We start from the raw sequence: 16,373 nt of genomic DNA, 5'->3' as shown, positions 1-16,373 counted from the left end.
GGTGACACGTACCGGGGTGTGTGAGGGTGACACGTACCGGGGTGTGTGAGGGTGACACGTACCGGGGTGTGTGAGGGTGACACGTACCGGGGTGTGTGAGGGTGACTGTGCGACCCGTACCCGGGTGTGTGAGGGTGACTGGGAGACCCGTACCCGGGTGTGTGAGGGTGTCCCGTACCCGGGTGTGTGAGGGTGTCCCGTACCCGGGTGTGTGAGGGTGTCCCGTACCCGGGTGTGTGAGGGTGACCCGTACCCAGTCGTGTGAGGGTGACTGGGTGACCCGTACCCGGGTGTGTGAGGGTGACAGGGTGTCTCGTACCCGGGTGTGTGAGGGTGAGTGGGTGACCCGTACCCGGGTGTGTGCGGGTGACAGGGTGTCCCGTACCTGGGTGTGAGAGGGTGACTGGGTGACCTGTACCCGGGTGGGTGAGGGTGATCTGTACCCGGGTGTGTGTTGGTGACCCGTACCCGGGTGTGTGAGCGTGACTGGGTGACCTGTACCCGGGTGTGTGAGGATGACCCGTACCTGGGTGTGTGAGGGTGACAGGGTGACCCGTACCCGGGTGTGTGGGGGTGACAGGGTGACCCGTACCCGGGTGTGTGTGGGTGACAGGGTGACCCGTACCCGGGTGTGTGTGGGTGACAGGGTGACCCGTACCCGGGTGTGTGTGGGTGACAGGGTGACCCGTACCCGGGTGTGTGTGGGTGACAGGGTGACCCGTACCCGGGTCTGTGAGGGTGACTGGGTGACCCGTACCCGGGTCTGTGAGGGTGACTGGGTGACCCGTACCCGGGTGTGTGAGGGTGACAGGGTGACCTGTACCCGGGTGTGTGAGGGTGTCCCGTACCCGGGTGTGTGTGGGTGACAGGGTGACCCGTACCCGGGTGTGTGTGGGTGACAGGGTGACCCGTACCCGGGTGTGTGAGGGTGACTGGGTGACCCGTACCTGGGTGTGTGAGGGTGACTGGGTGACCCGTAGCCGGGTGTGTGAGGGTGACAGGGTGACCTGTACCCGGGTGTGTGAGGGTGACCCGTACCCGGGTGTGTGTGGGTGACAGGGTGACCCGTACCCGGGTGTGTGAGGGTGACTGGGTGACCCGTACCCGGGTGTGTGAGGGTGACTGGGTGACCCGTACCCGGGTGTGTGAGGGTGTCTGGGTGACCCTTACCCGGGTGTGTGAGGGTGACTGGGTGACCCGTACCCGGGTGTGTGAGGGTGACTGGGTGACCCGTACCCGGGTGTGTGAGGGTGTCTGGGTGACCCTTACCCGGGTGGGTGAGGGTGACTGGGTGACCCGTACCCGGGTGTGTGAGGGTGACTGGGTGACCCGTACCCGGGTGTGTGAGGGTGACTGGGTGACCCGTACCCGGGTGTGTGTGGGTGACCCGTACCCGGGTGAGTGAGGGTGACAGGGTGACCCGTACCTGGGTGTGTGAGGGTGACAGGGTGACCCGTACCCGGGTGTGTGAGGGTGACCCGTGCCCGGGTGTGTGTGGGTGACAGGGTGACCCGTACGTGGGTGTGTGAGGGCGACAGGGTGACCCGTGCCCGGGTGTGTGAGGGTGACAGGGTGACCCGTACCCGGGTGTGTGAGGGTGACTGGGTGAGCCGTGCCCGGGTGTGTGTGGGTGAGCCGTGCCCGGGTGTGTGTGGGTGACCCGTGCCCGGGTGTGTGTGGGTGACCCGTGCCCGGGTGTGTGTGGGTGACCCGTGCCCGGGTGTGTGTGGGTGACCCGTGCCCGGGTGTGTGTGGGTGACCCGTGCCAGGGTGTGTGTGGGTGACCCGTGCCCGGGTGTGTGAGGGTGACAGGGTGACCCGTACGTGGGTGTGTGAGGGCGACAGGGTGACCCGTACCCGGGTGTGTGAGGGTGACTGGGTTACCCGTACCCGGGTGTGTGAGGGTGACCCGTACCCGGGTGTGTGAGGGTGACCCGTACCCGGGTGTGTGTGGGTGACAGGGTGACCCGTACCCGGGTGTGTGTGGGTGACGGGGTGACCCGTACCCGGGTGTGTGTGGGTGACAGGGTGACCCATACCCGGGTGTGTGAGGGTGACTGGGTGACCCGTACCCGGGTGTGTTAGGGTGACTGGGTGACCCGTACCCAGGTGTGTGAGGGTGACCCGTGCCCGGGTGTGTGAGGGTGACAGGGTGACCCGTACCCGGGTGTGTGAGGGTGACTGGGTGAGCCGTGCCCGGGTGTGTGTGGGTGAGCCGTGCCCGGGTGTGTGTGGGTGAGCCGTGCCCGGGTGTGTGTGGGTGACCCGTGCCCGGGTGTGTGTGGGTGACCCGTGCCCGGGTGTGTGTGGGTGACCCGTGCCCGGGTGTGTGTGGGTGACCCGTGCCCGGGTGTGTGTGGGTGACCCGTGCCCGGGTGTGTGTGGGTGACCCGTGCCCGGGTGTGTGAGGGTGACCCGTGCCCGGGTGTGTGAGGGTGACCCGTGCCCGGGTGCGTGAGGGTGACAGGGTGACCCGTACCCGGGTGCGTGAGGGCGACAGGGTGACCCGTACCCGGGTGCGTGAGGGCGACAGGGTGACCCGTACCCGGGTGCGTGAGGGTGACTGGGTGACCCGTACCCGGGTGTGTGATGGTGACCCGTACCCGGGTGTGTGAGGGTGACAGGGTGACCCGTACCCGGGTGTGTGTGGGTGACGGGGTGACCCGTACCCGGGTGTGTGTGGGTGACGGGGTGACCCGTACCCGGGTGTGTGTGGGTGACGGGGTGACCCGTACCCGGGTGTGTGTGGGTGACAGGGTGACCCGTACCCGGGTGTGTGAGGGTGACTGGGTTACCCGTACCCGGGTGTGTGAGGGTGACTGGGTGACCCGTACCCGGTTGTGTTAGGGTGACTGGGTGACCCGTACCCGGGTGTGTGAGGGCGACAGGGTGACCCGTACCCGGGTGTGTGAGGGCGACAGGGTGACCCGTACCCGGGTGTGTGAGGGTGACTGGGTGACCCGTACCCGGGTGTGTGAGGGTGACCCGTACCCGGGTGTGTTAGGGTGACTGGGTGACCCGTACCCAGGTGTGTGAGGGTGACCCGTACCCGGGTGTGTGAGGGTGACCCGTACCCGGGTGTGTGAGGGTGACCCGTGCCCGGGTGTGTGAGGGTGACCCGTACCCGAGTGTGTGAGGGTGACAGGGTGACCCGTACCTGGGTGTGTGAGGGTGACAGGGTGACCCGTACCCGGGTGTGTGAGGTTGACTGGGTGACCCGTACCCGGGTGTGTGAGGGTGACTGGGTGACCCGTACCCGGGTGTGTGAGGGTGACCCGTACCCGGGTGTGTGAGGGTGACTGGGCAGCATGTTGGTTTTGGGATAACTGCTGGATCTGAAGTTGACCATCTGTGTGTACAGACTGAAGCCGTCTCACTGACTGGGAAGGCACTGTGTATTGAACCCTTTTCCTTTTTCTCCCTCTCTCTGTCTCTCTCCTGTAGCTTGGGTCGTGCAGCACGGACAGGTTGGTTGCTAACGTACCATTGAACATGAACACGTTGTGTGGAAACACTGGGAGCAGCAGTTTCCAACAGGCAGCGCTGGTGGGCCTGGTCGACCGCAGTGAGAGCCTGCAGGATTCACAGCTTCTGAACAAGCAGAACATGTACCCCTCCAATCAAATGGCCACAATCCCTGATATCATTCTCACAGGTAGCCCTGGACCTTAGTCTTCCCACATAGAGCGAAACCTAAGTCTCTTTCTCACAGCCTGATATTTTAGAATCAGCTTTCATCAAGGATATTATTATCCACTGCAGGAGCTAGTGAGGCATGAGCCACCCTCTCTTTCACCCATTCCCACCCCCCACCCCCACACTGCCTCTCCCACACTGCCTCTCACACACTGACTCTGTCTGTCCGACTGTGCCCACAGCCTCTCACACACTGACTCTGTCTGTCCGACTGTGCCCACAGCCTCTCACACACTGACTCTGTCTGTCCGACTGTGCCCACAGCCTCTCACACACTGACTCTGCCTGTCCGACTGTGCCCACCACCTCACTTGCACTGACTCTGCCTGTCCGACTGTGCCCACCACCTCACTTGCACTGACTCTGCCTGTCCGACTGTGCCCACCGCCCCACACTGACTATGCCTGTCTGACTGAGCCCTCTGCCTGTCTGACTGTGCCCACTGCCACACTGACTCTGCCTGTCCGACTGTTCCTACTGCCACACACTGCCTGTCCAACTGTGCCCACTGCCTCACTCACACTGACTCTGCCTGTCCGACTGTGCCCACTGCCTCACACACTGACTCTGCCTGTCCGACTGTGCCCACTGCCTCACACACTGACTCTGCCTGTCCGACTGTGCCCACTGCCTCACACACTGACTCTGTCTGTCCGACTGTGCCCACTGCCACACACTGCCTGTCCAACTGTGTCCACTGCCTCACACACTGACTCTGCCTGTCCGACTGTGCCCACTGCCTCACACACTGACTCTGCCTGTCCGACTGTGCCCACTGCCTCACACACTGACTCTGTCTGTCCGACTGTGCCCACTGCCACACACTGCCTGTCCAACTGTGTCCACTGCCTCACTCGCACTGACTCTGTCTGTCCGACTGTGCCCACTGCCTCACACACACCGACCCTGCCTGTTCGACTGTGCCCACCGCGTCAAACACGGACTCTGCCTGTTGGACTGTGCCCACTGCCTCACACACTGACTCTGCCTGTCCAACTGTGCCCATTGCCTCACACACACCGACCCTGCCTGTTCGACTGTGCCCACTGCCTCACACACTGACTCTGCCTGTCCAACTGTGCCCACTGCCTCACACACACACCGACCCTGCCTGTCGGACTGTGCCCACTGCCCCTCACACTGACTCTGCCTGTTCGACTGTGCCCACTGCCCCTCACACACTGACTCTGCCTGTCGGACTGTGCCCACTGTCTCACACACACACCGACCCTGCCTGTCGGACTGTGCCCACTGCCCCTCACACACTGACTCTGCCTGTCGGACTGTGCCCACTGCCCCTCACACACTGACTCTGCCTGTCGGACTGTGCCCACTGTCTCACACACACACTGACTCTGCCTGTCGGACTGTGCCCACTGCCCCTCACACACTGACTCTGCCTGTCGGACTGTGCCCGCTGTGTTTGTTTCCTATTCATTGCTTCATTGGGCAGTATATGTTGTTGTGCTGTGGTTTGCTGATGTCTCTTTGCCCTTGTCCCAGGTGACTCCCCTCCTGATTTCTCGAAGGAGATCACCAGTGCTCTGGCTGGTGTGCCCGGCTTCGAAGTGGATTCCCAATACCCTTTGGATGACGAGCTCAAGGTAGAGCCCCTGACTCTGGATGGACTGAGCATGCTCAGCGACCCCAACCTGACCCTCCTGTCGGACCCCACGGTGGAGGATTCGTTTCGAAACGAGCGTCTGTGATAGCGGGGGCAATGGGAGAGACTGATGGGGGAAGGTGCAGTAGGGAGGAACCTGCTCCCTCAACCCCCCTAGCTTGGTGCCCAGCTTGGTTGGGGGTGGGGGGGGAGAGGGTAGGCGGATGACTATGTGGAGGTCATGTGGCCGCGGGCACTGGGAGCCACGCAGACTGAAGTAACGGCCCTCTGTGGGGAGCCCGACAAGCTGGGGCACCAGAGCTTTGGATCTCATCCTATTGTCACTGTGCACGGATTAGTCCCAGCTTCACGCTGTCCAGTGAGCTGCCTGACCCCAGGGTGCCTGTAGCTGATCCCCATCACTGATGGGGAGAGGGGTTGTTATGAGATTTGGAAAACACACACACGCGCGCACCTACACACACACACACAGACGAGTACATGAGCACAAACACGTGTGCACACATCCTACACCGACACACACACACACACACACACACACACACGTATGAGTACATGAGCACAGACGTGTGTGCACACACCCCCAGACGCACACACACATACACACACACACATACACACACACAAAATGTAAATACTGTGTATTAAGCTTGTGGTCTGTAGATGTGAAATGACCACCTAACCTTTAAAGAGTAGAGAGAGAGAGAGAGCCCCTCATGGGTTTCCATTTCTCTTTGTTTTTAAAAAGAAGGATATTTGTGAATAATTACCTATTTTACAAAAAGAAGAAATATATCAAATGATTTAAAGAAAACCAGGCACTTGTGGGAAGGGTGGGGGAGGGAGGGTGAGTACAGATACTGCAGGAAGCAGATTCTATGATGTTTATGGAGGAGACTGAGAGGGAGGGAAGTGAGTGACAGGAAGGGGCCGTACCTGGAACATATGAGGCTGATGGTCCCTGCTCTGTGGCCAGCATTGCACTAGCTCTCATTGGCCGGCTGTCTGTTGTAGTAAGACTGCTGGTAAAGGAACACTGTCCTCTGTGTGCTGTGTGTACACTGCAGGGGCACGAGCTTAACTCAAGGCAAGGCTCAATCAGACACGCTCACCACAGCTCACTGGATTCATTCTGCACAATTAACCCAGACAAGTACAGGACCTAACCAGGACAACTGATCCCCAGTGAGTCTGTGAGAACCCAACAGGCTTTCCCAGCCAAGGCTGCACATGTTCCTTCAGCAGCACTCCATCACTCCCATCGATACAGTCAGCTTCTTCTTTCTCTACACTGGGTATAGCAACGGCAATTGTAACTGACTGAAACCAGCTTTTCCCCTCCTGCGATCTTCCCACTCGATCCCTGCACGCCAGAGGGGATCATGGTACTGAGGAGTTTAGAACAGTGTGTTTAGTCTAGGATTGTATTCTGTCTCTTTGCACCTTCTGCACAGATTGTGTCATCTGTCAACTGTACAGTGACATTGTTCTCAGTGCAGCATCTCAGTTGAATGGACAGTGCATCAAAACCCCAATACAGTCCAGTCTTCCACTGAGGACAGGTCTGTCACTGTATAACACTGGGGTACAGTACTGGTGAGGACAGGTCTGTCCCTGTATAACACTGAGGTACTGTACTGGTGGGGACAGGTCTGTCCCTGTATAACACTGGGGTACAGTACTGGTGAGGACAGGTCTGTCACTGTATAACACTGGGGTACAGTACTGGTGGGGACAGGTCTGTCCCTGTATAACACTGGGGGACAGTACTGGGTGAGGACAGGTCTGTCACTGTATAAGGTAAAAACAATGTCTGCAGATGCTGGACACCAGATTCTGGATTAGTGGTGCTGGAAGAGCACAGCAGTTAAGGCAGCATCCGAGGAGCAGTAAAATCGACGTTTTGGGCAAAAGCCCTTCATCAGGACCTGTCACTGTATAACACTGGGGTACAGGTCTGTCCCTGTATAACATTGGGGTACAGGAGAAAGTGAGGACTGCAGAAGCTGGAGTACCAGAGCTGAAAAATGTGGTGCTGGAAAAAAACAGCAGGTTGGGCAGCATCCGAGGAGCAGGAGAATTGACATTTTGGACATCAGCCCTTCTTCAGGAATAGGTATCGTATTCCCAGTGCCCTACCCCCAAATTCCCTCCCCCCTACCTTTTATCTCAGCCCACTTGGCACACCAGCCTCATTCCTGAAGAAGGGATTATGCCCGAAACGTTGATTCTCCTCCTCGGATGCTGCCCAACCTGCTGCGTTTTTCCAGCACCACATTTTTCAACTCTAACACTGGGGTACAGTACTGGTGGGGGAGAAGTCTGGAGGTTGAGATGTGCTGTCCACATGTGCAGATCGTCACTTAGTGCAGATTCTTGGGGGGTACAAAGATATTACCAAGTATTTCATTTCTCACATACTTAACAAAGTACCAGCATCATAGCAGTATGTCACCGAACTAGTTGGAAACTCTGTGTGTGTGTGTGTGTGTGTGTGTGTGTGTGTGTGTGTGTGTGTAGGTTTGGGGGAGGGGGTGCTGTTTGATCAGGGTGTTGTCCGTGGTGGAAGGTGAGTGAGTGTGTGTGTGTGTGTGTGGGGGGGGGGGGGGGAGGGGGTGCTATTTGATCAGGATGTTGCTGTCCATGGTGGAAGGCGAGTGTGTGTGTGTGTGTGGGGGGGGGGGGGGGGGGGGGGTTTGGGGGAGGGGGTGCTGTTTGATCAGGGTGTTGTCTGTGGTGGAAGGTGAGTGTGTGTGTGTGTGTGTGTGTGTGTTTGGGGGAGGGGGTGCTGTTTGATCAGGGTGTTGTCCGTGGTGGAAGGTGAGAGTGTGTGTGTGTGTGTGAGTGTGTGTTTGGGGGAGGGGGTGCCGCTGTCCATGGTGGAAGGTGGGTGTGTCTTGCTGTAGAAGGTGTGTGTGTGTGAAGGTGTGTGTGGGAGAGATGTGATTGTATGGTTGGGCTTTGACACAGTGAGTGTTGTCAGTTGTCAGCTCTTTCCCCAACCAGCTATATTGTACAGGTCTTGGCTGTCTGAGGGAGGTAACTGGAGTATCCCAGTGAAAGACCAGGAGCAGAGAGTGGGCTACAGCTTTGATTGTCTCTGCAGCTTGCCCAGTGAGGGGAAATTTGGGGGGGGTTTTGGCTTTTTTAAAAACTAAAAACGAGGCCTCTCCTTTAAAAGCCTGTGGTCTATCCTCACAGTTTGTTGGGCATTACCCTGGTACATACTGCTGCTGACAAGCTGCAGTTCCAGCCACACAGTCTGTATTCAGTTCAGCATCTGGTACTGAGTATGTGCAGCTCTCTGTTCCTGAGGTGGTGGGATAGGGGTGGTATACTCGATGGGGAGGTGACCTACCCCAGGCTCAATCCAACCCCAAACCTCCAGCCACCAACAACACGTGGCGAATGCCACCCGAACACTGACCTCTCCAGTGTTCGCTACCGTCTTCGGCTGTAGACCTTTGGCAGTGTCTTGTGCAGAAGGCCCTTGCTGGAATGATTGTCCTGTTGGGACGAGTCTTGGTTAAAGGGATTTCCTCTTGAAGTCTCTAGTTTGCCCCATCAGGTACTGACACTGATGATGTTGAGGGGAAGGGGAGAGAATGGTGCATACTGGTGGCTGTGCAGCCTTCCATCTTTAGCCCCAGAGGCAGTTTGATCTCTGGCTGGCTGGTTTGTGGAAACACGTCTTGGCCTCTTTCCCCCAGCCTTGCCCATGGCCATGGACCATTGCCTGACCAGAGGAGCAGAGGCCAAGACACCAGCCCTGATCACTGCACGCCTTCCTTGATGGCTGCAAAGCACCGAGGTTCCAAGTGAACTCCGCAGAGGTCACCACACCAGCCAGGTTCATGTCTCATACCCTCCGTAAGTCCCTCCAGCTGTGCTGAAGGTGTAGTGATGGAACTATCGGAAAGAAAGGGCATCATGGAAAAAGCAGACTCTATGCAGACGGTTTAAGAATGTATTGTTATGAGATTTGTAGCTATTACTGATTTAAAGTCCCTTTTTTGTATAACTTTTTTAAAAGATTATTTTTTTGTTAACATTACTGTTACAAGTTTTAAAAAGAAATTACAACAAATTTACATTTTACTGCTGCCTCATTCCTTCAGTTGTGTTGGAAAAGACCCGTTTCTCAGCTTGTCAGTTAAGCATTATAATGTGCTGTTACTGTGGGTCAACATGGCAGCCATTTTGCACACAGCAGGATCCCACAAGCAACATGGAGATGAACATAGTGGTGGAGCGGCAGTTAGCTCTGTTAGTTTATGCCCTTAAGATATTGATTTAATCGAGCAGAATGGTTGGAGCATTGACTTCAGTTTGCTGCAGAGATGGGCAAACCTCACTCTGAACCTTGGACAACAGCAGTCCTTGAGATACCAGGGAAAGTTTGATCAAAGAGGTAAGGTTCAACATGAATTGCCTTTAAAGCTGGGAATGAGGTTTCGGGAGGGAATTCAGAACTTAGGGCCCAGGCAGCTGACGACATAGACACCAACGGTGGAGCAATTTAAAACCTAAAAAGATGTCGGAATTGGAGGGCACAGTGCTGTCACACATTTATAGACTGGAGGAAGTTTCAAAGGGGCTTGAAAGCAAGTCCAAGATCTCTATACATGAGGGGTGGCTCAGTGGTTAGCACCACTGGGCAACTGTGAAGTTTTCACATTCTCCCTGTGGGTTTTCTTCGGGAGCTCCGGTTTCCTTCCATTATCGCAAGGTTTGCAAATTAGGTGGATTGGCCATGCTAAATTGCCCATAATGTCCAGGGATGTCCATGGGAAATGCAGTGCTACACGGATAGGGTGGGATACTCTTGGGAGGGTTGCATGGGCTTGATGGACCAGATGGTGTGCTTCCATACTGTTGGGATTCTATGGTTTTTATTCTATGGAGTTGTTGACTGAGAGCCATTGTGCATCAGCAAGCACATGGGTAAAAGATGAATGGGATTTGGAGTGATTGAGAGTTTTGGATGAATGAATATCCATGAAGAGTTAAAGATGGGACACTGGCCAGTGGACCAAATCAGTGTAATTGTCTCTAGAACTTAAAGACATCAGAGAGAGTTCTGGCAGCAGATAACTTGTAGCAGGAGATGGAAAATTAACTGCAACAAAATCAGAAATTGTGGCAAATACTCAGGGATGCAGATAGAGTGTGCTAGGGAAACTCAATCGGTCTGGGAGCAGCAATGGAGAAAGAAACACAGTTAATGTTTCTAGTCCAATACAATCTGCACAGAAGGGGGCTGGAAATGTGATGGATTTATTATGCTGCTGAGAAAGGGAGGTGAACCAAATGGAACAGATGGGAAAACTGCCCAGAGCTGAAGGAAAAGGATTGCAAATGGTCATAGAGAAGCGATTATGGGTGAAGAGTAGGTGTTAATAGTCAGAAAATGGGTCAGCTCTGCAGAGAGCAAAAGGCAGACCATGGCCTAGTGATATTATCACTGAACTGTTAAGCCAAAGATCTAGGTAATGTTCTAGGGAGCTGTGTACAAATCCCACCGTGGCAGATGGTAGAATTTGAAGTCAACAAAAAGTTGGAATTAGGATTCTAATGATGACCATGAAGCCATGGTCAACTGCCAGGAAAACCTATCTGGCTCACTAATGCCCTTTAGGGAAGGAAACTGCCATCCAAACCTGGTCTGGCCTACATGTGACTCCAGACTCTCAGCACTGTGGTTGTCACTCAGCTGCACTCTGGGCAATAAGGGATGAACAATAAATGTTGACCTAACCAATGATGCCCTCATCCTGTTGAATGAAGCAAAAAAACAAACAAGGCAATAGGAGGGGTGGGAATGATGAAAGGGGAGGCTAGAGATCATGGTGTGAATGTGTGAAACTCAGTTCTGAAGACTGAAGAAGTGCTTCATTTAGAAAATGCTTCACCAGATCACTGCTGCAGACCGCAGAAATGTGGCCATATGAGCCAGGTGGTGGTACATTGAATGGAATCGTTTTTGGAGACACAAGGTGTTTGTTCTTAGTCAAAGTAGATGAGACCCCAATGTGAGTAGTGAATACAGAAGACTAGATCATAAGTAGTACAACTAACTTACTCCTTCAAGAGTCCTTTGGGAGCTTGGATGATGAGATAAAAGTTCCACCTTCTACGATTGCATGAGGTGGGGATGGTGAAGATGTGTTGGGAAGGTGAAGGACTCGATCAGGATGTTGTGTCCTCGGGATGTTGGACAGTATCTAGAGATGGAATTAACACCCCTGCATCTCGACTGGGCAAAGTTAAAATTGCAACAGATTTAAAGAGCATCAAAGGGTGGTGAGAAAAGATCAAATCATATAGTTCGTGATAGAATGAAAGATGGGTCACTCTAAATTAAAAAGAAACTGAGAATGTTAAGGGAACAAAGAAAGACAAAAACACTAGAGGTGCAGAGGTGTGAATGAGAGAGTCGTGAGAAGGTTACCTTATGAGGAGAGCTTGAGTATTCATTAGAATTTAGAAGAATAAGGGAGATCTAATACAAATATATAAAACTATGATGGGAATAGATAAAAGAAGGAAGGTTGTTTCCACTGGGAGGTGAAACTAGAGCTGGGGGAATCGTCTCAAAATAAAATGGAACAGATTCAGGCACGAGCTGACAAGGAACTTCTTCACCCAAACGATTGTGACTCTGGAATTCCCTGTCCAGTAAAACAGCAATGAATGTTTTTGAGATAGATTTTTGAACAGTAATGTAATGAAGGGTATGGTGAGCGGGCAAATAAGTAAAGTCCTTGAAACAATCAGCCATGACCTTAGAGAATGGTAGAGCAGACTCAGTGGACCAAATGGCCTTCTCCTGCTCATGTTTCTTATGTTCTTATGGAGGCAGCCCTACAAGAAAACGTGGTGAAGACTCAAGCGTGAAAGGGATGAAATAAAGCAGCAAGGGTTAATGCTTAGGGTCTAAAGTTTCACATTGTATGAAGAAAGCTGTGAACAGTATCTGATGGGAGGCCATTCCCTCCAGCTGGTGTAGAGCTTCTTCATTGCAGTGTGATGGCGTGCCCCGGGCAAGACTTTGTTGAGCAGGAGGGGGTAAGGCCGGAAAACAACAAATGCTGGCTCCATCCATGGAGAGACAGCAAGCTAACGTTTTGAGTCCACATGACTCTTTGTCAGAGATGGAGTGTGTAGGGGAGTAATGAAGCTACAGTTGGCGGGGAGGTGGGAAAGCACTCCCAACCTCTGTGTGGCGCTAAGGGAAGGGGAGTGAATTCTCCCAAACCCAGGGTGCCATGAGGTGAAGGGTGGATTGAGTCCTCCCAGATCCTGGATGGCACCAGGGGAAGGGAGTGGTGAGACCCCACAGCCTCTGGGTGTCATCGAGTCCTCCCAGCCTCTGGGTGTCGCTACGGGAAGGGAGTGTGAGTCCTCCCAGCCTGTGGGTGTCGCTACGGGAAGGGAGTGTGAGTCCTCCCAGCCTCTGGGTGTCGCTACGGGAAGGGATTGTGAGTCCTCCCAACCTCTGGGTGTCGTGAGGTGAAGAACGGATGGTATCCTCTCAACCTCTTGAGTGTCGCCAGGGGAAGGGAGGATTAGGTCCTCCCAGCCTCTGGGTGTCCCCAGGGGAAGGGTGGATTGAGACCGCGCAGTCCCTGGGTCTCCCCAGGGGAAGGGAGGGGTGAGACCCCACAGCTCCTGGGTGTCGGCAGGGGGAAGGGATTGGAAAGACCCCACAGCCCCTGGGAGACCTCCCAGCCCCTGGGTGCCGCTATGGGAAGGGAGTGTGAGTCCTCCCAAAGTCTGGCAGTCTGGATTGAGTCCTCCCAGCCTCTGGGTGTCGCTAGGGGAAGGTTGGGGGGGAGTGAGACCTTCCAGCCTCTGTGTTTCCGGGCGGGAGGATGGATTGAGTCCTCCCAGCCTCTGGGTGTCGCTAGGGGAAGGTTGGGGGGGAGTGAGACCTTCCAGCCTCTGTGTGTTTCCGGGCGGGAGGATGGATTGAGTCCTCCCAGCCTCTGGGTGTCTCTAGGGGAAGGCTGTGGTGAGACCTCCCAGCCTATAGGTGTCGCTGAGGGACGGAAGCCCTCCAGGCGGCAGGGGGCTGGGCGGGAAGATGTAGTGAGTTCTTCCCACCGCGGCGAGCGCTGGAGGATGTAGTGAGTCCTACATTTTAAATCTATAAAAGAATGAATCGAAACGAACTACGGAAGCAAGCAAATCAAAAGCAGAAAGTGATGGAGAAACTCAGCAGGCCTGGCAGCATCTCTGGAGAGAAAGTAGAGTCAACGCTTTGGGTCCAATGACCTTTCTTCAGAAATCCTGCAGTGAGTCCTCTCAGCCGCGGGGAGCGCTGGAGGAGAAAGGGGTGAGTCCTCCGGGGGTGGGGGCGGGAAAGACGTTAGTGGTAATGAGTCCTCCTGACCGCGGGAGGCGCTGGCGGTAAAGGTGAGAGGGCGGTGCAATGAGTCCTCCAGAGCGGAGGGGGCGCCGGCAGTACGTCCTCCGGGCGTAGTGAGTGCTGAGGGGGAACGCCGTGACAGTGAGACCTCCCGGCGGCGGGGGGGCGCTCTGCCGGGCCCTCCGTCCACCCGGGTGCCGGTGGGCAGGTGCCTTCGCCCGGGCAGGAGCCGGTGGTACACAGCGGGGCCTCGGCTGACAGTAGCCGGATGGAGCTTGAGGTAAGCAGCGACTCCATCAGCTGGGTAACGGTTTCCGAGGAAACAGGGGCCTAGCAACGGGATAGGGTCCCCCTCCCCCTCCTGCTGAAGGGGCTGACCCTCTCTCACTGGGGTACGGGGTCCCCCTCCCTCTCCTAAAGGGGCTGTCTCTCACTGAGGTACGGGGTCCCCCTCCCTCTCCTAAAGGGGCTGTCTCTCACTGAGGTACGGGGTCCCCCTCCCTCTCCTGAACGGGCTGACTCTCTCTCTCTGGGGTACGGGGTCTCCCTCCCTCTCCTGAAGGGGCTGACCCTCTCTCACTGGGGTACGGGGTCCCCCTCCCTCTCCTGAAGGGGCTGACCCTCACTGGGATACGGGGTCCCCCTCCCTCTCCTGAAGGGGCTGACCCTCTCTCACTGGGGTACGGGGTTCCCCCTCCCTCTCCTGAAGGGGCTGTCCCTCACTGGGATACGGGGTCCCCCTCCCTCTCCTGAAGGGGCTGTCCCTCACTGGGATACGGGGTCCCCCTCCCTCTCCTGAAGGGGCTGACCCTCTCTCACTGGGGAACGGGGTCTCCCTCCCTCTCCTGAAGGGGCTGACTCTCTCTCACTGGGATATGGGGTCCCCCTCCCTCTCCTGAAGGGGCTGACCCCCACTGGGATACGGGGTCCCCCTCCCTCTCCTGAAGGGGCTGACCCTCACTGGGGTAGGGGGTTCCCCCTCCCTCTCCTGAAGAGGCTGACTCTTACTGGGGTACGGGGTCTCCCTCCCTCTCCTGAAGGGGCTGACCCTCACTGGGATATGGGGTCCCCCTCCCTCTCCTGAAGGGGCTGACCCTCACTGGGGTAGGGGGTCCCCCTCCCTCTCCTGAAGGGGCTGACCCTCACTGGGGTAGGGGGTCCCCCTCCCTCTCCTGAAGGGGCTGACCCTCACTGGGGTAGGGGGTCCCCCTCCCTCTCCTGAAGGGGCTGACCCCCACTGGGATACGGGGTCCCCCTCCCTCTCCTGAAGGGGCTGACCCTCACTGGGATACAGGGTTCCCCCTCCCTCTCCTGAAGGGGCTGACCCTCACTGGGGTAGGGGGTTCCCCCTCCCTCTCCTGAAGGGGCTGACCCTCACTGGGGTAGGGGGTTCCCCCTCCCTCTCCTGAAGGGGCTGACCCTCACTGGGGTAGGGGGTTCCCCCTCCCTCTCCTGAAGGGGCTGACCCTCACTGGGGTAGGGGGTTCCCCCTCCCTCTCCTGAAGGGGCTGACCCTCACTGGGGTAGGGGGTTCCCCCTCCCTCTCCTGAAGGGGCTGACCCTCACTGGGGTAGGGGGTCCCCCTGCCGACCTCTGGTTGCTCCCCCTGTTTCTTGCCCGAGACATTTCTTCAGGTTTCCTATATCTGTGGTCTCCTTGATCAGCTTGTCTGTCTTACCCACCCCTCCCTGCACTCCCGCTGCCTCCATGTTCCCTGCCTACCTGACTGATGTCTGTTTGTCTCATCTCCATTTGCAGTGGAACTGTTCCCTGTTACCTCGCTGTCTGCCCGATCTCTATTCTCTGGGGTCTCCCTGTACACTGAGTGCCTGCAATGTGGTGCTGTTCCTGGTAACTACTTCAGCGGGTCAGGGAGAGCAGAGAGCTCCATCACAGCTGATAGTCAGGCTGTGCTTCAGTAGTTAGGCTTGTACCTCTTCACTGGTCAGTCGGGAGGTGAGGGGAGGGGCGGGTGGGGTTTGAACTCTGAGGAGAATGACCTCCTCTGTGTGAGAGCTGCCTGTCTCTCTCAGGATGTGGTTTCCTTGAGTATTGAAGACGAGTTGTAGCGTTTCCTTGAGGCGTGCCCAGGCCGCACTATGGATTAATCACATTTCTGGCAACTTGAGAGGAACATGCCTGACCCATCGAAGGGAGGGGCAGCACGAGTAACTCAAGTTCCTGCAGCACTTCCTGACAGCTTTGGGCTCTGTGTGGAAATCCAGAGACTTGAGTCTGTAAAGTAGACGGACCGTGCAGTTAGTCAGATCGTAGCTCAGCACTGGCACAGCGCCGGTGGTCGCAGAGGTGTAGTGGACGGGTCTGTATATTGGGCAGCAGTTCATTGAGGAGATGGCGGTTACAGAAGGTGAGTTAACGGTGTACAGGGAGGACACAGCTTCAAATGACAGAGCAACAGCTTCCTCTTCCAATTCAAATCTCACCAACACCCCTGTGCTAGAGTTCCAACGCATAAACAGCCGCTCACCCGTTGAGTATACAGTTTCTCACTGGGGTACGGGGTCCCCCTCCCTCTCCTGAAGGGGCTGCCTCTCACTGGGGTAAGTGTATTCAGGTCAGAGTTATGGTCTATGAATGGAGGGGGGTGTTGGACTATCAGCAGGAGAGGAGGCTTTCAGGGAATCAGTCCGACGCTGTGGCAGTGTTGCACTGAAAGGGGGC

General features: G+C 56.1%; 2 protein-coding genes across 3 annotated transcripts in view; both read left to right on the top strand.

The window, feature by feature from the left end:
- The window catches only part of LOC140453956 (CREB-regulated transcription coactivator 2-like), a 114,974-nt gene extending 107,064 nt beyond the window's left edge, over nt 1–7,910 (top strand). For both annotated transcript variants that reach the window (XM_072548833.1, XM_072548832.1), the window contains exons 15-16: nt 3,445–3,655; nt 5,200–7,910. In XM_072548833.1, coding sequence (XP_072404934.1) covers nt 3,445–3,655; nt 5,200–5,405 — 417 coding nt within the window. In that variant the 3' untranslated portion in view covers nt 5,406–7,910. The remainder of the gene's footprint in view (nt 1–3,444; nt 3,656–5,199) is intronic.
- Nucleotides 7,911–15,722: 7,812 nt separating this feature from the next.
- The window catches only part of LOC140453888 (DENN domain-containing protein 4B-like), a 66,684-nt gene continuing 66,033 nt past the window's right edge, over nt 15,723–16,373 (top strand). Inside the window, 1 exon segment of the mRNA XM_072548747.1 lies at nt 15,723–16,059. Within this exon segment, the coding sequence (XP_072404848.1) occupies nt 16,044–16,059 (16 nt within the window). The 5' untranslated portion in view covers nt 15,723–16,043.

This window comes from Chiloscyllium punctatum, chromosome 28 (genome assembly GCF_047496795.1).
Source record: "Chiloscyllium punctatum isolate Juve2018m chromosome 28, sChiPun1.3, whole genome shotgun sequence".
NCBI classification, from domain to species: domain Eukaryota; kingdom Metazoa; phylum Chordata; class Chondrichthyes; order Orectolobiformes; family Hemiscylliidae; genus Chiloscyllium; species Chiloscyllium punctatum.
The sequence above is the reverse complement of the archived record's forward strand: the minus strand, read 5'-3'. Positions and strand labels throughout refer to the sequence as shown.